The sequence below is a fragment of the Rhinolophus ferrumequinum genome, chromosome 17, assembly GCF_004115265.2.
Source record: "Rhinolophus ferrumequinum isolate MPI-CBG mRhiFer1 chromosome 17, mRhiFer1_v1.p, whole genome shotgun sequence".
In the NCBI taxonomy this organism is placed as follows: Eukaryota; Metazoa; Chordata; class Mammalia; order Chiroptera; family Rhinolophidae; genus Rhinolophus; species Rhinolophus ferrumequinum.
In genome coordinates this window covers 18,366,391-18,388,995 of record NC_046300.1, presented here as the reverse complement: position 1 = coordinate 18,388,995, position 22,605 = coordinate 18,366,391, and the positions used below count along the sequence as shown (strand labels likewise).

General features: G+C 41.5%; 2 protein-coding genes across 2 annotated transcripts in view; both read left to right on the top strand.

Annotated features, from left to right (window-relative positions):
* Window positions 1–8,900: 8,900 nt before the first annotated feature.
* LOC117036676 (proline-rich protein HaeIII subfamily 1-like) lies at window positions 8,901–9,574 on the top strand. Its single transcript, XM_033131766.1, has 2 exons — window positions 8,901–8,913; window positions 9,132–9,574. The coding sequence occupies exons 1-2, from the start codon at window positions 8,901–8,903 to the stop codon at window positions 9,572–9,574; spliced, it is 456 nt and encodes a 151-aa protein (XP_032987657.1).
* The window catches only part of CMTM8 (CKLF like MARVEL transmembrane domain containing 8), a 77,879-nt gene continuing 64,453 nt past the window's right edge, over window positions 9,180–22,605 (top strand). Inside the window, exons 1-2 of the mRNA XM_033132728.1 lie at window positions 9,180–9,409; window positions 9,714–9,944. Of these exons, the coding sequence (XP_032988619.1) occupies window positions 9,798–9,944 (147 nt within the window). The 5' untranslated portion in view covers window positions 9,180–9,409; window positions 9,714–9,797. The remainder of the gene's footprint in view (window positions 9,410–9,713; window positions 9,945–22,605) is intronic.

Here is a 22,605-nt window from a genome sequence, read left to right as displayed (position 1 = left end):
ATGAGGGGGCAGGCAGGGGGCTTATGCTACACCATTGGGCCTTTGCCTGGGAATTTGGGTGGGAGATGCAGATTCCATCTTGGTTTGGCCGCCCCTGTTAACTCCGGACATATGTAGTGGGGAACCACTGCCCAGCATTTCCTCCCAAGTGGAGCAGGAACAGAGAAAGCAGGGGGCCGTGACCTGGAAGTCCTACTCACATCCCATTTGTCTGAATGTGAGCTGGAATGCAGATTCTGGTGCCCCACTTTTGGGCTTGAAATCCCAGCTCTACCATTTAATTTCTACCAAGTCACTTCATGTCTTTGCGCCTCTGTTTCCTAATACTTCATGAAATGATTGTGAATATTATTCATTTGTGTTAATATATCCAAAGCACTTAGCTTAGTTACCTGATACATATGAGTGAAAGCTATTATTAGTTTTATTTGTTTAGCCACATGGCCACACCTAACTGCAAGGGAGGCTGGAAAATATCCTTAACCAGGTGGCTATGTGTCCAGCTAAGGGAAGGAGGGGACAGGGGACATTCAAAGACAAGTCTCTATCATGTAAGACTTGCTAAAATAGCTAAAAAGACTACTGAAGAGGATTGCGATCTCTAAGTTGGATCTTAAAAATCCTATGTAATGTCCTCCTGGTGTCATGGGGTGAATGTGATCCATTCCTAGAAACGAAAACAATAAAAATAATAATCATGTGTGGGGCTTGTCCACATGACCCATGTAGAGGTCCCCTAATACTCTGGATTTATGAAAGTACCCCTTCTTTTTACCCCAATTTTTTTACCCCAGATGTTGTTGAGTGCTCAGCATGTGCCAGGCTAAGTGTCCATGGTGAATTCCATCCTTGCCAGCCGTGCCATATTTCTCTTGAGTTTATGATACATACGAGGCTGTCACAGGCAAGACACCTGGGTCCCCTGCTCTGAAAAGCATAGATCCCATTCAGGCAGTCCACCTGCTCCTTCTCCATCAGCCCCCACCTGAGTGTGCTAGGAGATCCAACTGGATTTTCTGGTTACAGATTCACCACATCAAGGGAGGCGAGGATCTGGGGAGCAGTTTGTCATCCAATCATAAACCTGATGCTAATATGACTTTAGCTTGTGCAAAAGAGGCTGTGTCAGCCAGGCTCAGAGCCTGTCGCCGAACATCCAAAGCAAACACATGAGGTGGCTCAAGGAATAGTTACTTATCTTTGATCAAAGCGGAGCAGAACACAGGAATTAAAGAACAAATAAACGAGGGGGTGCTTCTTAGCATTACAAACAGGCGATAGAATTCCTCCAGCAACCCCGTAATACATCTTACCAATTTTTTTTTCTGCCAGAAATTCTTCAAGAATGCATACATAAATGTATCCTTTTGTACAAATTCGGTGTTGTATTGGTGGTTTTCTTGGTGATAACTCTTTGGATAAAGATCCTAGTCACCTTTAAATTTCTCAGCTCTATCATCTCTCCTCAATCAAATTCGTCTATAAACAAACCCTGCAATTAATTCTTTCCAAAGCAAAGTACTTGGTAAGCAAATAGCACTCCCTAAATTTCTTGCTTACTGTGTTCCTCTCGGAGAGTCTTCTGGCAAGACACCTTCTGGGTATAATTACCCTGCTTTTCATCTCCGCTGTCCAATTTTTTGTGGGTGCTTCTGAAGTCATTTTGGAAGATTCTTGGCATTTCTTTGGGTGTAGTCAGCCTTGGAAGGGCAGGTCTTTGCTCATCCGGCACCTTGGGCAGAGGAATTCGCACGTGAGTGCCTAATTAACTCTAAATAAAAGGCTTTGGCATCAGGCCCTTCAAATTCACCTCTGTTTCAAGTTGTTATGAGAGCCTAGAATTTTTTCAGTCCTACGAATAAAGCCTGTAGGTTTTGGCCCATGGAGCCTCAACAAGGTTCTAGTAGCAAAACGAGGTATTGTTTCACAGCTCTGCCTTCCGATTTCCCACCGCTCTGTGGAACCGCCAGGGAGGCTCCCCAAACTCAGCGGATCCCTCTCTGAAACCAGTGCCCATGTCGCTGGAGCCTCATCCTCAGACACAGTCCATCTGGGGTTTTCTGTTTGCTTATGAGTTATGCCGTCTCTTTCCTTGTGTGAATGTGATAAATGTGTCCCTGAAAGCCATGCTGCAGGAAAACTTGCTCTTCCGTCAACAAACCTCAGTTATTTTCCACTAGGCAACCTGGCATGGGGGTCCACTAAGCTGCCCTATGGGAGAAAGTTAACGCGTACCTCCCCCCAGTTCCCAGTCCTCTATTGACCTTTGGTTTTGTGAACTATTGTGTATCATCAATTTAATTTTTTACTGGCTTGTAAAAGGAATTTCTGAAAAAAGTAAAAAGTATGCAACCCAATAAAGACGCAAGTATTTGACCCTAACTTTATTTATCCCTCTAAAATAATACACACACACACACACACACACACACACACACACACACACCCTGGCACCTCTGTATCTCACACAGGAATAGGTATGGCATAACCTCAAGCTTCTTAAATGCTCAAGATGGAATTTCTCCATCTTCTCCTTTGCCAAGCACTGTTTAACACATGTTTATGAACCAAATGGAGAAGGGGCAGCAAGGGCTTATTGTTTCCTATGCTGGAAGGCAAGGAGGGCTGAAATTCCCTCCAGCCACCTCTCAGCAAACACTGGTCCAGTGGTTCCTGATAAGAGGGGTGTGTCCCTCCTCCTGAAATTTCATCCTCTATTTCCTTATTCTTTGCTTAGTTAACTTTGAATGGCCCTTGAAAACAGTTTAAATGTCTTCTCCTAGAAGAAACTGTCCTTGGGACCCTTGCTGCCCGCCCCCTGTGTGGGCAGACCCTGAGCCCATCTCTGGCCTGGTAGGGATTCCACCCGTCACTGATTTACTGGTCTCTCCCCGACCCGCTTGATGACATACGAGTATTCATTAAGGGAAGGGACAGTATCTTACTGAGCTGTGTACTAACTGCAGTAGCACATGGCACATCGTAGGTATTAAATAAATGTTTCCTGAGCCAATGAACACAGCTTAGAACTTTGTGGGGTGGGGAGGCAGGTCCATCTTTCTCATTGAGATCAAGACCCCCTAAGATTTAAAAAAAATAGTGACTGAAAATTATTTAGAGTTAAGACAGTGCTAGATACAAAGTAGGCCAATAATAAATTAGTATTTAGTTGTGATTATTATTATATCTTCCAAGAACCCCTACTTCAAAATAAGCTAATCCTTAATGTCCCTCTATATTTTCCCAGCCTTAACCTGCTTTAGCTTTGGAAAACCATCTTCTGCCTTCGGTACCATTGCTTTTGTTTCACATTTTACTTACCAGTGTCCCCAGTATTTCCTCCATCTACTCTGTTCTTAGACACCTTCTCTACCTACACTGTGTCCTCCCAGGCCACTAGAGGGCTTTCAAGATGGAAGTTGGGGAACTGAGGGGGCTGGGAGGGAGAAGAGGGCCTTTCCCTCTGCCTGAATCACAGAGTGCAAACTGATGGTTCTCAGATATGTGTTGTTCAGCCCACGAAGGTGGCACATACAGGGTTTTAAAATAACGGACATTCGTTGCCAATATTTAAAAATCAGGGTTTCTAGCAAGACGAGGCGCAAATTCTTACATGGCAACACTCAGGTTCAGCAGAAACCCAGTTGGCCCCTTTAGAGCATTAGAGTTCTTGTTTATCAAAGACCCCAACACTCCCTATGGACTCCCCACAACTGACTTGGAATGCTGGGAGCTGATTTCATTGCATTCCCAAACGTTGTAAAATGTTTCTGGTCCCTGTGTCTCAAACTAAAGGAGATAAACAAAAGTACAGCCCAGGAGGTCAAATGTTTCAAAAACAAACAAACAAACAAAAAAAAAGGGAGTGAATCTACTTTTTTGTGTGAGTGAAGACCTTTCTACAAAGTTAATATTTAAGTCCAAGTGTGTCTGGTTCAGAAGAATACAACTCAAGAAGCCGTTCTTGAAACACATCGAGACTGATTCACTTACTTGTCTTAACAAATAAGCTGCCTAACCCCAGAGGATTTAAGACCTCTGGTCAAATTGATAGAGTCTGGAATCTCAACAAACCCCAAACCCAGAGGTTCATTGGCGAATGGATTTGGGCCCATCTCCACCTAATTTCAAAATGAAGACAGACCAAGTTGACAAGTAGCTCTCAAGACTGGAGTGTAAAGAACATTCTTAGTTTTCAGCTAAGCTCCCGCTTTCCTGATAAGACACATTAATAGTAAGAATAGGGAGACAAGACAGTCTGGGATGATAAACCGTAAAATCAAATGTGCTTGGAGAATGTGAACTACAATTAGAATTAGAGAACTGTATTTTTAATCAACCACACATAATTATGTTTATTTTCTTAACTTTTCTTTTTGACATAATTTCAGACTAATAAAAAAGTCACAAATAGGGCCGGCCCGGTGGCTCAGGCGGTTAGAGCTCCATGCTCCTAACTCCGAAGGCTGCCGGTTCGATTCCCACATGGGCCAGTGGGCTCTCAACCACAAGGTTGCCAGTTCAATTCCTCGAGTCCCACAAGGGATGGTGGGCAGCGCCCCCTGCAACTAAGATTAAACACAGCACTTTGAGCTGAGCTGCCACTGAGTTCCTGGATGGCTCAGTTGGTTGGAGTGCGTCCTCTCAACCACAAAGTTGCCGTTCGACTCCCGCAACGGCAACTGGACCTGGAGCTGAACGGCACCTTCCACAACTAAGATTGAAAGGACAACAACTCGACTTGGAAAAAAGTCCTGGAAGTACACACTGTTCCCCAATAAAGTCCTCTTCCCCTTCCCCAATAAAATCTTTAAAAAAAAAAAAAGTCACAAATAAAGATTTCCTGTAAACTTTCACCCAGATTCCCCCAATGTTACATTTTTCATAACAGTACCAAGATTGAAATCATGGAATTAACATTGATACAATGCTGTTGTTATCTAATCTACAAAATTCATTCACATTTCACTAATGTTCTTTTTCTGACCCAGTAGCCAATCTAGGATTTCACATTGCATTTAACTGTCAGGTCTCCTTAGTGTCTTTTAAGTGTGGGACAGTTCCCCAGTGTTTCTTTGTCTTTTATGACCTTGACTCTGTTAAAGAACAAAATTCAACTGAGTAAATTTGAGGATCTAATTGGCTTCATTAAGCGATTAATGAATTGGGCAACATCCCATCTAGCAACTAGGAGGGGATTCAGAGGAGGTGTACAAAATGGAAAGTTTTTACACGCAGAAAAGAGTGGGACAAGAAAGTTAAAACAGATTATTTCAGGCAAAGTCACCTTCCCTTAGGGGAAGGCAGGGGGCCTTATCAAGGCAGATTATCTCACTAGAACCAGGAAATTCCAGACTGGTTGGTTTAAAATTCCACTCCTGGGAGAGCCTCTAACAAGAATTAGGCTAGGAATTAAGTCTTGCTGAGGCTTAGCAGGAGTGACTCCATTTTGGATCTGTTGTTTCTTTTTAACAACACTTAATAAAATGTCCCTTAATTTTGATCTCTCTGTTCTTTCCTCATGATTAAATTCAGGTTATTCATTTTAGTAAGAATACCATAGAAGTGATGTATCTTTCTCAATGCACCATATCAGGAGGTACATGCTGTCTAGTGACCCTAACTTTGATGTCTGGTGGTGGCTCACAAATTTCTCCACTGCAAAGTTACTTATGACTTAAAAATAACATAGTATCTTCTGGGGAAATACTTTGAGATGAGATAGATATCCCTTTCTCATCATACTTTCACCCACTAATTCTAACATCCATTGATGATTCTCACCTGAAACAACCATAATTTTAAAACAGAATAATAATGAAGAGAAACATGTGATAGGCAAATCTATGCAAAGTGCTTCATAAATGATAATGTCCTTTGGTGCTCTCTTTCTCAGATAGCAGTGGAAGTTCCAGATGTCCACTTATTTCACTGAGTTATTTACGAGCCCTGGGTCCTCACTGAATAACCTGAGTTCCACTGACCCTTGAGAGTGCTATTTGTCATAAATTTTGCTTATGGGGTAAGACGGCCTTGTGGTAATATTTCAGACTCCATACAAACCCTTAAGTCTACACCCCACATATCACCCACATTCCATGCAAACAGATCTCCTTATATTCCTCTGTACCTATTTGCACATGGCCTGCTCATCCCAGCACTTTTGGTGTCACTTGGACTGTTCCTAGAAGCTGTGATGACATCTCACCTGTCCACTTTCTCCTCCATTTTTACAAATCATATACTTCCCACAAGTCTCAGCTCAAAGCTCTGTTCTACATGAAGCCTTTTACAGGAGGGCAGGGTCACCTTTTCTTCCTTTGATATTTTTCTTCACTTAATAAAATTTGGTTCTCAGCACTCCCCTGTGGCAGAGGGGGGACAAAGAAAGTTGATTCAGAGTCCCTCAGGAAGTAGTGAAGAAAGGTGCATAAAATTAATTAATTCTAAAGAAAAGAACAAGGTTTATGGAAATCACACACAAAAAAGTGGCTTTTGAAATGGGCCTTGACGGATGCAGAATTTCTAGACTGAGAAAAGTTGGTTATGGACATACAGTGGTCACACCTACAAAAGCATGTAACAATATATTTGGGGTTGGAATGGAAAACATTCTAGAGAGGTTGGGAAAAGGGCTGAGAAGAGATTCAACCACTTTATAGAGGCTTTTACACTATGCACAGTGGGATGTTAGCCCAGATTTGAGCCTGGGGTTTCGGGACAATAATTCTTGCAGGAAGATGGAGGGTGAATTGGATAAATATGTCATTGGAGGAATGAACACCAATCAGGAGTATTTCAGGCAGAAGATGAGCACCTGAATTTAGGCAGGAGTTGAAAAGGAGCAGATAATTTGTCAACAACCAGTGTACCACTGCTTCTTTGTAATTCTGAAATCTAAAAAGCTGAAAACCAAGAGTTTCCTCTCAAGTTCGCAAGACAATTTATTTGGTAGAACAACCTCATGTAAACTGATGTGAAGCTATTTATTGTCTTTATTTATCCCACTTCATGAATAAAAACACGGCCACAATTCTTTTCTGCTCCTCTCATCCAGAGGTGGTATCTATTTCCCCTGTTTGAATCTAGGTTGCCCTTTGTCCCTGGCTTTGACCCATAGAATGTGGCAAGAATGATGCTGTGTAGGTTTCAAAATTGGGCCTTACGAGAGCTGCAGCTTCTACTTTTGCCCCTTTTGGAATGTTCCCTCTTGGAAACCAGGTACCATGTAGAAGTCCAACTACACTGAGCCCCGCCATACTATGAGGAAGCCTAAGCTTCATGGAAAGAAAGAGGTGGAGGTGCACTGAAGGGCCAGAATGTGAGTGAAGCCTTGTTGAATTTTCTAGGCCTGCCCAGCCACCAGCTGAAAGCAGCTGAGTAAATGACTCTAACCACACAGAGCAGACTGCCGGTCAAGTCCTGCACTAATTCTTGACCCCTTGAATTAGATTCACGAGCAGGTAAGACAATTGTCATTTTTAAACCACTAATGTTTGAGGAGTGTTTATTACTTTGCAACAGATAACTCAAACACACTTATCGTTCTTATATTTTCATTGCAGAAAATCAGTGTATTTGATTAAAGTGCCATTCCAGACCTCACTAAGGGTGTTATGTAGTATATGATGTATGTACATTTTACCTTCCTAATATATATATATATATATATATATATATATATATACACACACACACATATATATATAGAATATATATATATATATATATAAAAATCCATCTGGCTGCAAGGGTTTTTTGAGAAGGAATTGTCCTTTGTATTAGAGAAACAGTGTCGTCTAGACTTCCTTCCTGTCTTTCTGTATTCCCTAAAAGTCATGACTGATGCCATAGGCACCATTTCATGTGTGTATCTCTTATTTCTCCAGCTACATTATTGGTTTCTCTAAACCAGTAGCTCTCAGAGTATAAGTATAGGTATTAGCATCTCTTGGAAGGCTTGTTCAAACACAGCTTCCTGGGCTCTGTCCTCAGAGTTTTGACGCAGTGGGTCTGAGGTGGGGCTTGAGAGGTTGCATTTCTGACAATTTTCCAGGTGAGGCTGGTGGCGCGGATCCAGGAACCACACTTTGAGAACCGCTGCTCGAGGGGAAAGTGCTGTATTTTAATTTTTGTTATATTTGCCCACTCGCCCAAAGTACTTAGCCAATGCGTATGGTGTAGAATTTCCACCAAACCTTTAACTTTGTAATGCTTTTGAAGCCTTCACTTCTACTCCCAAGGTACTCCCCGCTAGGCCCTAGACTTAAAAAAACCTAACTCCTTGTTTTATCAGACTGTAGATTTTGCTTTCTTCTCAGTTCAACTGATAGAATAGTGTGGATAAAATGTCAGTTCTGACCTCTTTTTTTTTTTTTTTTTAACCTGTCTTGGAACGGATCAGAGGGAATGCCTTCCCTATGACCCCAAAGCAAACCTCTATTTGTGACCAAGGATTATTTCCTTTCCCTTTGGTGGTTTCAGAGTAAAATTTGTTTCTTGCCATCCTCTCACAAAACAGGAGGGACCACCAAGAACATGCTCTTTTTGGGGAGAGGTCCAACTTTCTAAGCCTGCATTTTATAGATGGTACAACTGAGGTCCAGAAAGGTGGAGCCACTTGCTCATTGTCATACAGCTGAGAAATGCTAGCGCCTCCGTGTTGGAACTGGGGTTTCACTAAACGGGCTCCTTCACTCCCTTCCCCAGCCCAGAAAAACACAGCCTGAGTGTCATAAACTTCACTTTGCACAACCCGTACCTTTCGAGCTTTTTTCCAAATATCTCCTTCAGAGGGTGACGGGATGGTCACACTGATCCACCTCGACCAGGAACCCTAAATATCTCCCCACTCCTATCTCCGGCCAGGAGCCGCCACCTCGGCTCCACGGATCTCCGGGATGCAGCCACTGCGTGCTCCCGGAGGCGTCTCGCTCTCAAAGCCCAGCGATTAACTTGGTTCCTCACATTGTTCCCGACAGGAGGGGCAGGAAATAACGCCGGGCTGTGGTGGCGGCCACAGCGGGCGGGGGAGAAGCTCGGCCGGTCTCCTGGAAAGTCCTGACGGCCTTGCATCGATCGCGGGTCTAAGGTCCGGTCGGGTCGGAGTTCCCGCTGCTCTTTCTCGCTAGCGAGTCACCACCCCACCCCCCGCCTCGGTCGCGGCTCAGAGACCTCATTCCTGGAGGCCTTGGTATCCCTAAGGGCCCCTCAAGCCGCGGCGGCCGTCAGGTGGAAGGAGACAGGTCAGCAGCGGCTGCCCGCCCAAGGAAGGCGGAGCCTGACGGAGGCCGGGGCTCCGCAGGGGGCAGCAGGCGGCCGGGACCCCGCGCCCCCTCCTCCGCGCAGCCCGCCGGCGACCCTGGGCGCTAATCGGTGCTGTCTCGGTCTCATCTGTCCCGGGCAACAGGTGAGGAGGCTGCCCGCCCGCGGGTCCTCTGCGGGACCGTCCCACCCCCGCGCGCCTCGCGCCCGCCCCTCTCCACGCCCCCTCCCCTCCTCCCGGCCTCCGCCGCCTGCCTCGGCCGTCCGGCGGCCTCCCCTCTCCCGGTCTCCTCCTCCTCTCCGGCCCTAGGGCCGCCCTAGAGCCCGCGCTCGGAAAAGCGGGGGCTGCCGTGCCCCACAGGACACGCGCCGCGACAGGTCCGGCCCAGGGAGGCGCCCTGTGCGCGCCTCCCTCCCCGCTCCAGCCGCGCTCCCCTCCCCCTCACCAGGGTCCCCGGGGCTCAGGGCCGCGCGTCCACCCCGGGACGCGCTGGAGGTCCCCGAGGAGGTGCCAGCCTGGCCGAGGCGCGACGATGGAGGAGCCGCAGCGCGCCCACCCGCGTACGGTCACCACCACCGCCAGCTCCTTCGCGGAGAACTTCTCCACCAGCAGCAGCAGCTTCGCCTACGACCGGGAGTTCCTCCGCACCGTGCCCGGACTCCTCATCGTGGCGGAGATCGTGAGTGCCTACCCCGCGGGGCGCGGGGAGGCGGGGGCGCGGAGGGACCCCCGCGCGTGCTCTTGGGCTGAGAGCCAACTCAGATCCGCTGACGTGCTTCAGAGGAACCCTATTTGCTCAGCCTCTCCCTTCTTTCCAAAGTGCCAAACTCAGAGAGCACCTCTCTGAATGAGGTCCGAGCACGTTGGGATCTCGGGGAAAGAGGGTCGTGATCCTGGGGATGTCTTTTAGGGGAGAAACCCAACTTGCTGGGGGCCCTGTCCGTGGTCGCGGCGTATCCTAGGAGCAGGATGCTTGGTGGGCATGGCGTTTGTGTTAATGAGTGTCATGAACACCTGGTGCTACCCTTACCTAATCTCCACGTGAATGGCCTGCTCCCTAGAGGAAAGCTTTCCAAAGATCAAAAGACAAGAGAGGATTCGTTCCTTTTCGTAATTCTCTTCCTGGTAGTAAAATTGAGGTGAATCAGGAAACATGTACCGAATAAAAGGGTCTCCACCTCTGAGGTTTAAATGGACTCCTGCCTGGTGGTGTGGCACATCCTGGTTTAGGCTCAGAATATGCCTGGGGAGGAAGCCAGGCATGTGCTTTCTCCTCTTAGGAGGACAGGGAAGCTGAGAGGTCAGGTGATTTCCAGAGAATCCCCAGCCAGTCCTTCATGTCTGAGAAAGTGGTGGCCACTGTTCAGTGAGTCTTCATCATGTACCAGGGGCTCATCAAACCCTTTCGATGCCTTTGTGCCTTCATATAACCCACACAACAACCCTACCCTGTGAAGGTGACTTTAATTATTATCCCACTTTACATATGAAGAAACTGAGGGATAGAGAGAGGAAGTAAGTCATACCTGGAGGTGGTGGAGCTGGGATTCAAACCCAGGCCTGTCTCTGCAGGCCTGCTCTTAACTGCTAATGGCATCACTTCTAACTGACTTAACTGGTGCCTCTTCCACCATATCTCACATGGTTTTCCTTTAAACATTTGTGGAAAGGAAATCTGGCACATAGCGGGGTAGAGAATGGAGCCATGATGGTGCCAAGGTGACTGAAGACTGAGAAATCTTGAGCGAAACCTGTGCATATGAAGTAGCTTACTTGCTCCTCCAGAGTCTCAGATCCCACCCCAGACCTACGGATTCATCCCAGGTAGTTCCAGTGCAGGTGAAATTTGACAAATGTTGGCTTCGCACCTCCCCCAGCTGGTTCCCTCGGCTGGTATTGAGGACTTCAGAAGACCCCATAAAAAGCTGAGAGATAAGGATCACCTTGCAGGGCCCGGCTTATAGGAATTCAACAAATATTTGCAGTGGGAATGAAGGAGTTGCCAGGCTCCCCTGCCCCATCAGCAAACAGAAGCTGAAATGACACAGATGGAGCTTCTACCCTGCGGTGGATTTCAACCAGGGATAAAGGAAAAGGCCTCTAGTTTTCTGATTTATGATCCATATGTTCTATGTTCCACACTTTTTCAGAAAATAGAAAAGTGAAGGAAAAATGTAAATGGCCCACAATCCCATCACTAGGAATAACCACCGTTGACATATTGGCAGGTATCCTTTTAGATTTAAAGTTTTTGAAAAACACGGGGGGAAAATGTCAGAAAAATTACCCTTATTACTCCTATAAATGAGTTTTTATTTTTGACAGAGCTATGTTTGCACATGTTTATAGAGTCCTATGGGCAGAAATACAAGTCCCTCACCACCTCCATACCTAGAGGTACCTACATTCAAGTCTCTTAGAGCTCTAAATAATGTGCTGCTAATGCTGTTTCTTGATGGGTTTTTTTTTCCAGTTGTAGGTGCTATCCATTAGCTTCCTTCCTACTCTGAAAGATGAGGCTTGGGCTGTCTTGGACCCTCTTCCCCACCCCTATTCGACCCTTCCTGTCTCCCACTATATTTTTTATTAGATCAGTATCAAATGTTGACCTTACGACATTGAGCCACTGAGTAATCTATGAGCTCTTTTCCTTTCCTGCCCAATGTTTTCCCTGGAGTTAGTAATTTTCTCTTTTTCCATATTTTAGTTCTCCAGATATTTAGTCACTAATTTTACCTTAATTGTCTAAATCTGTCGGGAAAACTGAGAGACATCATGTATTAAGGTCATCCTCGTAACCCACCCTCTGTGGGATCCTCTTACCTGCTCCTACCTGGCCTGCTTCGCCTGGGCACCTCTGATGGCCCGGGGTCCTGCACCATCACTCTGGAGATTCTCTGCCTCCCTCTCCTCGGTTGGATCCCCTGCTTACCAGTGTCCTCCCTGTCTTGCCTTCCTCTGGGAGAACACACAGCCTCTAATAGTCTAGTAAGAAAGGATGCGTGTGTAAATTGAGATTTGCATCTTTCAAAATGTCTTGATTCAACTACTACACATAATTAACAGTTTGGGTAAAGAATATTAGATTAGAAATTGTTTTTCTTCAGAATTTTTAAAGTATTCCTCTATTGTCTTAAGAGTTATTCTGATTGTTTTAAAAAAATGCATGTTGCAATTCTTCTTTTTAATTTTTTAATTTTTAACTTCTTTTTAAGAGTTTATTTGAGCCAAAACTGATGACAGTTATCGGGAAGCAACATATCAAATGCCATATTTATTCCATTTCTTGAACCTTTTTCTTCTGGAAGCCTATCGAATCATCTTTCTTCTGTAATATCACAGTGATGTGCCTTCATATGAGTCCGTTTTCTTCCGTTATACCGGGGACTTGGTATGTTCTCTCGATCAGGAAACTTACCTGTTTTTAAGGTGATTTTAAAGTTTTTATTTTTGTCTTTGCGTTTTTCTCCATTTTTTCCTGAAACTCCTTTTATACTTTTTTTTTTCTATGCACGTATTTTCTTATAATTTTTTTTCTTGGATTTGTAACCTGTTGTGTTCACTTACCGTACCATGAGCATTCTTTCAGGGTCTGGGATCTCTCGCTTTGTTATAGTTTTCTGTCACAAGGAAGTACTGTTTTGATTTCCTCAGTTTTCTATTTTAAAACTAGCATGTTCCTAGGTTTTACTGGTATGTTCCTAGGTTTTACTGGCATGTTCCTAGGTTTTACTAGCCTGTGCTGTAGCAATCTTACTGGTTTGTCCCTCTTTCCCCATTTGTCCAGTGATTTTTATAAGGCAAAGTTCCTTAAAGTAGAATCGTGGCAAAGGGTGCACAAATTTAAGTGTTTTGTTACATATTCAGAAATTATCTTTCCCCACAGTTGTGCTGGTTTAAACTGTCATCAGTAGTGTGAGCCTATTAAACTAAAAAAAAAAACCAAAAAAAACTGTTTTAAATTAGAAGAACTCTTAAAATTAAACATGTTAAGGATCACCTTAAATGATGTACTATGTTTTATTGATTCTAAGATACTTCTTTGTTCATATTTTAATATCTGAATCAGGATGCAGCTTACAATGGTTGTTTTCTTGGATGTAATGGAATATGGTACCACTGATTCTTATCTGGGGTTGGGGGGAGAGGCAAGTTTCAAACTATTGCTGTCCTAGTCCTGAGATTAAGATAGACCCACCCCCCAGAAGAATGTTACTTTTCTGCCTTGAAAAAAGAAAATACTGAGACAGATTTACTAAGAACCTGACTTCCTGCTTGAACCTAGGGGAAATGAAATAATAGAGAACAAAATACAATTGTTTCCCCAAATTTGTTGTCAAAATCCTTTGCGCTGGCTTTCTCACCGGGGTGAGCGGCAGTAGGTCACCTACTAAAAACACTCTCGGCCTTGCCAATGTAATACCGTGTTGAAACCAAATTGTAGTCGTTTCCTTCCTTTTAAAGTTTTATAACAAGCTAGAAGCACTCCAGTACTTGACCTGTGACTTGTAGGGTGCTCTGATCTCATAACCATCGTGAGTACTTGAAGAATAAAAACTGTACATCCGAAGCTGCGTTGACTGCACCCTTCCTGTTCACTGTTATTGGTGATTTGGAAATGAATTACAGCATCCCTGTGATAATGCTAGATCACCTTTCATCTATTTACTGTCATAAGCAAACTTAGCTGGGGAAGGACGAACAGGGTTTACCGAGAACTGGAATCTAAACATTCTATTTGTTGAGTTCTTTTTTAAAAAGGGTGAACATAGTTTCCATTTCACAAAAACAATACCTAGTCTTTGTAGAAAAATTAGAAAAATGCGGGTAAGAAAAAAAAATGTAATTCTAGCCCCCACAGCGGTTGCTAACAGGCGTGGTACAACTCCATGTCTGGGAGCGGGTAGGATTTTTTTTTTTAATTGGTTGTTGCAATGCCTGGAGTTTCTCCTGGTGTTTCGTGCCGGAGGGGCCAGGGATGCTAAATGTCTTGAAGTGCATGGGACAGTCCCCAACAATGAAGAATGGCGTCATCAGTTGCCAGCAGCACCATTGTTAAGGAACTCTGAAGCACCATTTACCTGTTGGAATAAACCATTCCCAGCATGTCCCAAGTGGTTATATGTTATTTATCTGTAATTTTTTTTAACGCAGTCACTTGCAAACTACTTTTTGCTTACACCTTTTTTTTTTTTTCACTGCTATGGTCATTTCTGCTGGATATCTTCCTTTTGTTCCTGAGATCTGCTCTCCACCCTCCATCACCCATGCATACACTGTCTCAAGGGCTTCCCTCTGATGTCCCACTGGATTCATCTAAAAGTGACACCCACAGGAGGCTATAAGTTGAGAGGAGAGCAGGGTCTGGGTATTCATTCCCCATGATTCCTCCCTGTGGGCATCAGCAGAGTGCCTGTGTCATCCATGGGAGGTGGACTACCTGGCAGCCCTCTCCACACAGCTATTTCCTCTGGCTCTGATAACTGTACACTCCCACGTGCTTACTGTCGCCAGGTACTGCACTATCACTTGGGTTTTCCAACACCCTGCTTTATAAATAACAACTTTATTAAACTCTGCTCAGGTCACCGAGTCTGAATGTGCCTTGTTTCCTGCTGAGACCTGATAAAATACCTTTCCTCATCAATGATTAATTTCTTATAACATTCTTAATAGCCACGTAGTATTCCATAAACATCCAGCCTCCTACTGTTCACTTTATGTTTCTGTCTTTCCTTTAAAGATGTTATAACAAACATCCTTGAAACTAAATCTTTCTGGATGTTCTTTAATGTTTTCTAAGGATGAGTACTTAGAATTGAATAGAAGGTAGATGAATATTCTTTAAAGTCAAGTTTGAGGTATATTGAGGTATACAGTAAAATTCACCCCATTTAGGATAGAGTTTGGGCATATGCATTTTTAAAAAGCAGGTTTATTGAGATAGTCATATTATAAAATTGATCTTTTTAAAGTCTACAATGCAGTGATTTTTAGGATATTCACAGAGCTATGCAACTATCACCACTATCTAAGTTTAGAACATTTTTGTCCCCTCAAAAAGAAACCCTATACCCCTTAGCAGTCCCTCCCCATTCTTCCCTTCCCTCGGGAGTTGGTAACCACTAATCGGCTTTCTGTCTCTATCGACTTATTAATTCTGGACATTTCACATAAATAGAATCCTACCACACATGACCCTTTCTGTCTTCTTTCACTTAGCATGATGTTTTCAAGAGTCATCCATGCTATACCGTGTATCAGTACTCTTTTCCTTTTACTGGCAAATAATATTCCATTTGCAATATATATCTATGTATGTCTATATCTATAGATATCGGTCGATCAATATAGATATAGATATATTTGATGGACATTTGGGTTGTTTCCACTTTTTTTTTTTTATTGGGGAAGGGGCACAGGACTTTATTGGGGAACAGTGTGTACTTCCAGGACTTTTTTCCAAGTCAGGTTGTTGTCCTTTCAATCTTAGTTGTGGAGGGTGCCGTTCAGCTTCAAGTTGTTGTCCTTTCAGTCTTAGTTGTGGAGGGCACAGCTCAGCTCCAGGTCCAGTTGCCATTACTAGTTGCAGGGGGCGCTGCCCACCATCCCTTGCGGGACTCCAGGAATTGAACTGACAGCCTTGTGGTTGAGAGCCCACTGGCCCATGTGGGAATCGAACCGGCAGCCTTCGGAGTTAGGAGCATGGAGCTCTAACCGCCTGAGCCACCGGGCCAGCCCTCCACACTTTGACTATTATGAGTAATGCTGCTGTGAACCTTCATGTACAAATTGATGTGGACATATGTTTTTAATTCTCTTGGACATTTACCTAGGAATGGAATGGCTGGGTCATATGGTAACTCCTTGTTTAATATTTTGAGACACTGCTAGACTGTTTCCAAAGTGGCTATCCTACTTTGCAATCTCATCAGCCATATGAGGGTTCCAGTTTTTCTATATCCTCACTAAGATTTGTTATTGTCTGTCTTTTTGATCCTGGTCATCCTACAGGGTGTGAAGGGGTATCTCATTTTGGTTTGGTTTGTATTTCTGTCACGATTAGCAATTCTTCATGTGCTTGTTGGTCATTTGTGTATCTTCTTTGGAGAAATGTCTATTCAAATCTTTTGCCATTGAAAAATTCCATTAATTTCTTTTATTGTTGAGTTGTAAGCGTTCTCTATATATTCTGAATACAAGTCCTTTATCAGACAGATGATTTGTAAATATTTTTCTTCCATTCTGTGGGTTGTCTTTTCACTTTATATAATGGTATCCTTTGAAGTGCAAAGGTTCTTAATTTGATAAAGTCCAATTTAATGTATTTTTTTTCTTTTTTTGCTTGTGCTTTTGATATCTAAGAAGACTTTGCCTAATCCAAGGTCACAAATATTTACTCATATATTTTCTCTAAAAGTTATATAGTTTTATGTCTTACATTTAGGTCTATGATTCATTTTGGGTTAATTTTTGTATGTAGTGTAAGGTAGGGGTCTAAATTCATTCTTTTCCATATAGATATCTAATTGTCCCAGCACCATTTGTTGAAAAGACTATTTTTCTTCCATCGAATTGTGTTGGCACCCTTTTCGAAAATCAAATAACCGGAAATAGAAGGGTTTATTTCTGGGTTCCCAGTTCTATTCCATTGGTCTGTCTATCTGTCCTTATGCCAATACCATACTGTATTGGTTACTGTAACTTTGTAGAAAGTTTTGAAATCAGAAGTGTGAGTCCACCAATTTGTTCCTCTTTTTTCAAAATTATTTTGGCTATTCTGAGTCCCTGTGAGTTTGAGTCCATATGAATTTTAGTATCAGTTTGTCAACTTTTGAAAAAAAACGGCAGCTGGGATTTCAATATGGATTGTATTGAATCTATAGAGCAATTTGGGGAGGACTGCCATCTTAACAAAATTAAGTTTTTTAATTCATAAACATGGGATGTCTTTCGATTTATTTAGGTTCTCTCTAATTTCATTCAACAGTGTTTTATAGTTTTCAGCATACATGTCTTACATTTCTTTTGTAAATTTTATTCCTAAGTATTTTATTCTTTTTGGTGCCATTGTAAGTGGAATTATTTCCTTAATTTCACTTTTGGATTGTTCATTGTTAGATCATAGAAATCTAATGAGTTCTGTATCTTTGACCTTGTATCCTAAAACTTTGCTGACCTCATTTGTTAGTTCTTATGGGTGTGTGTATGAGCGCCCATGCACTTTAGCATATGTGTTTTTAAGACTTTTCATGCCAACTTGTACAGAAAGGTTTATACAAATTTGCATTCCCTTTACTGGTGTTTCAGTGTGTAACAAGGTTTGTTTCTACAAATACACAAGCTTTCTTTTAATATTTGCCAATTTTATTGTGGGAGACATTCAAAGTCATAAAAAACCTGTTTGGCATAGGTACACACTAGTAAGAAAGAACATCAGCTAATATTCAGGGGAGCCCTGGACGTGTGTAAAAGAGCAAATTGTCCTTTTTTGTGTGTCATTCTGCGATTATTAAAGTTGAATATTTTAAATATGCTTATTGGCCATTTATTTCTTGTTTTGGTAACTGCCTGGTTTTTTCTCTACCCATTTGAAAAAATGGGGCTCTTTCTTTCTTTAGAAAATATTTTACAAGTATAAAGGGAGAGGAAACTTTAATAAAAATTACCTCCCGGGAGGGAAATAATATTGGTTTGGGGAATGTGTTTGAATAGGGATGTTTGTGTTTTAACTCTTTCTATTTTTATATGGTTTAAGTGTTTTTCTAATGAGAATTATTTATGCATTCATGTAATTAAAGAAGCTTACAGCAAATCAATGTGTTCATTCTAAAAATAAATTTCAAATAGAGTGAAACCTGTCTCTGCTAACCTACCTCCTTCACTCCATCCCACCTTCCCTGATGTACTTAACCATTCATGTTTCTCCCAGCCTTTTCTTCTGTACATGTGCAAATACACACATAGTATAAGACACACACATACATGAAGGAACATTATATATATATTCCACAACTTTTTTCATTCAATAATATCTTGATTTTTTTGTTGATTCCTATGTTTACCATATATGATAGGTATTAATTTTCTCATCTGTCACTTGTTATTAGCATCATTCATGACATTTTTCATCAAAATAAGTTTCTAATTTGCATGAAATCTAAACTGTTAGCCTTCTGGGGTTTACTTTGCTGAAACATGGCTTCAAACCTCAGCATTATACAAATATTTGAAGAAAATATAGGAGAAATTTTTTAGTGTTAAAAATATTTGCCATCATAAATTATTTTTTTGTGTTTAAGATAAGAATATAATTTCACTTTTTTTCCCAAATGGATATCTAGTTATCTCACCATTAATCGTATCATATTCACTTATATGTATAACTATTTCTTGACACTATTCTATTCTATTCCTGAGTTAATTCCGGACTCTTTTAATTATTATAGCTTTATCATGCATTTAAAAATCCAATAGGTAAGTCATACAAATTTTTCTTTATTTGCTGTTCCTGTATACTACACTAACACAGGTGATTTTCAGAATCAATGCTCATTAAACCCCTTTACATCTTTGAGATTGCATTAAGTTTATGCAATTTGAGAAGATGTCCTTATGATATTGAATTTTATCACCTAGGAATATTGAATCTCTGTATTTAGGTAATTTTATGCTCTTGAAGTCCTAAGTTTTTTCCAGATGAGTCTTATGTAAAATATCAATTTTAGAATATTTTCATCATCCCAAAAAGAAACCCCATACCCATTAGCAATCATTCTTAATTTCTTAACAACCTCTCCCCTCTAGCCTTTGGCAACCACTAACCTACATTCTCTCTCTCAAAAATTTGCCTATTTGGGACATTTCATATAAATGGATCCTACAATATGTGGCCTTTTGTGACTAGCTGCTTTTACTTAGCATAATGTTTTCAACGATCATCCATGTTGTAGCATTTATCAGTACTTTTTAATTGTCAAATAATTACTTGGCAATAAAATAATAATAAATGTGGCTATACCACATTTTATCTATCCACTCATGAGTTTATGGACATTTGGGTTGATTCCACCTTTTACCTATTGTTAGTAATGTCACTAAGAACATTCATGTACAAGTTTTTTGTGTGGACATAAATTTTCATTTATCTTGGATGCATTCCTAGGAGTGGAATTGCTGGATCATGTGACAACTGTACGTTTAACCATTGGAGAAACTGCCACACTGTTTTCCAGAGTGCATGTACCATTTTACAATCCCTGAGCTACTTTTTTAAAAAATGGTTTTGTGGACGGAAAAGGGGCCACATGTTAAACCTGGCAAGCTCAGGAGACTGAAAATAACCACCTAGGATGGCATGAACATAAAAATTTATAACTAAGGTGGGCCATGGCTGGAAGTCACATCGTTGGCCTGTAGTTTCCTTGACAAAGGTCAATCTTTACCTTAAGTGAGCCTATCTGTTGTCTTTTTGCATCTAGGATAATATACCCCTTGGAATATCAGAGTAATCCCTTTTTCCGGACCCCCCAGGGGGCAGAACACACCACACCAGAGCAGGAAACTACAAAATCCCTCATTGTTATCTTGTTCCCCAAATACCAGCTCTATGTGCTGTAAAATGCTATTGACTATCTTGTATCCACCAATGGGAAAGAAGTGTGTGTCTCTCTATTTTGCCTTTTATCCAATCTCAGAGATTTCCCTGCTTTGCTTTCTCCCACCCCCATAATCTACAACCAATGGATTTCATGTAACCTTCCTCCTTTGATTCTAATGTATAAAATAAGATGCAAAACAGCCTTTTTCCGGAGCATTTTCTCAATCCCTTGAGACTGCTTCCCGGTAGTTGTCATCAGTTTGGCTCAAATAAACTCTTACAAGCTTTCTCTTAGGCTGGTTGTTATTTCATCGACAGTTTTTTAGGAATCATTTCTTGACAATTGTCCTAAGCTTCCCACCCATATTACCGAACAACTATTTAGACTTAATTACACATTTAAATTTTTTCATACTATTATTTTTTGTGTGTCATTTAATTTTTTTATTTTTCAGTTTCGAGGTACCTCCTTGAGTAATTATTTTAGAAAGGGTTTGAAGGTGGTAAACTTTTTGAATCCTTGCACATCTAGAAACATCTTTCTTTTAACTTCACACTTGAATAATAAAAAAATTGTGAATTTTAAAATTTCTTTTCGTTAATTCTTTGAAGATATTGCTTCATTGTCTTCTAGTATCCAGTGTTGTTTAATAAGAGACTAGTTGGTAGGTTGTTTAATAATCCAGTGTTGTTTAATAAGAGACTAGACAGGCCTGCTACATTTGGGATTGTGCATTACGTTCACTGTGACCTTGCATGAATGATGCCTTGTACGTTATATTATCCATGAGAATGTGGCAAAAAATTATAGGTGGAATGTTGTTGTTATATTGGAGTGAAAAGGGTTGTGAAAGGCAATTTTACTACCATATAAGGTAATTCTACTGGAGCTTCCGGTTGATGTCATTAGGAGTAAAAGAAGATTATTGAGCCCTCACTTGGAGTTTCTGATTCCTGATCGGATCTCTTCCTGAGTAGGCAGAATGTCCTCATCCCTGCATGGGAGTAATCTGGAAGACCTAAAGCTCCTCTTTCAGGATAGCTGTAGCCTGATGTCCCCTGGTGTTCCCTGATGAGAATATGTCCTTTGCATTGATTGCAGTAAACTGTAACCTTTGTAATATTTAAGTCCTTGTTTTTTTAAGTCCTTAGTATTTAAGTCCTTTGTAATATTAAAGGCTTGTTTTCACTAGGCTTCAAACCCACTCCTCTGCGGGAATTAGGTTCTCCTTTCCTTTTAAGTAATCAAAGGTTTTGGTGGTGGTGGTGTTTTTAATCTCTCTACAAGCTTTTGGAATTTTCTCTCTATCTTTAAAGATCTATAGAGATTATATACTTTATCACTATGTGTCTAGAAAGGCATTCTTTATCCATCCTCCTGAACACTTTTGGGCCATATGTGACTATATTCAAATCTATCTTCAGTGCAGGGAAATTTCTAATATTTCCTATATCTGTTTTCTGTTTTCTCCTTCAAAAAAAAATCTTTATTCCATCTAGAAGTTCCAGGAGAGATTAAATTGTCTTCAATATCTCCTAACTTTTCTTTCATATTTTCCTTCTCTTTGTTCTTTTGCAGAATTCTAGAGAAATAACACTTCCAGCCCAAATTCAAATTTTTGCTTGAGTATGTTCTGCTCTTCAGCCGTACCGTTGAACTTTTTTTTTTTTGGGGGGGGGAGGGCTTTGATAGTTTTAACCCCTAAAAGTTGTCATTATTTTCACTTTGTAGTATGATTGCTTTTTTAATTGAATCATTTTAAGTATATTTAAGCTTTTCTTTGTTTACAGAGAGACTATTTCTGCTTGTTGAGCCTGTTTCTTCTCATGGCTATTTTTCTCAACCATTTGGTGATTTGTGATTGTTCATTTGTAATTCCAGATGAGATGACTAGAGAGTGTTTGCTCAACCTACCTGAGAATCCCTGAGCCCCTGGCAATGAATGCAAGTTTTTATCACATGACCTGCGTCTAGTGTTTTTTTCAGAGGGAAGGAAATACGTGTGTGTGTGTGTGTGTGTGTGTGTTTTGGAGAGGGGAGACGTTGCGAGTACTGTAGCTGCATGGACTTTCCCATACCTTGTTGAAGCATCTAGCAGCCTTCAAGCTTTATTTGGGGGCTACTTCCAAAAGTAACTGCTGGAGGGGATGGGGAGAAAATGATTTGACAGCTTCTAAGGATTTAAATTTATTCCTTAGCAGATTACCTTTGGCTCATTGCTTCTCTAACTTCTGTTGTTCCCTCTAATCTGTGGAGTTTTCTTAGGGTCTGCTTGGAATCTCACTGTTTTAATAGGTCCTCTATTTTCCTGAAGACTGGAAATCCCATTGCTTACTTATCATTAGTTTGTTCCTACATGCTGCCCAGGAATCCCTCACTACTCCAGGGTGCTCTTTTAGATTCTCAGCACTACTGTGTATTTTTAACTTATTTGTGGGTTTGGGGTAGTATTTTAGTTTTGTTTTTTAGTTTTTCTGTTTTCTCTTTTGTCATTTCAGTGAGATTTCGGGAATGTGAAGAGGTGAACATACAGTCTAGTCAGCTACCTTGAAAGAGATGTTTAGCTGTTTCATTATTCACTTACCAGTATTTTTAATGTATATAAGGGATATTGACTTTCTGTGTTGCAAATATTCTTCCAGCTTATTATGCCTTACTTTCACTTCAACATCTAAACGTTATATTCAAATCTATCAGTCATATTTTTCCCTACATTTGGTGTCATGCTTAGAAAGTACT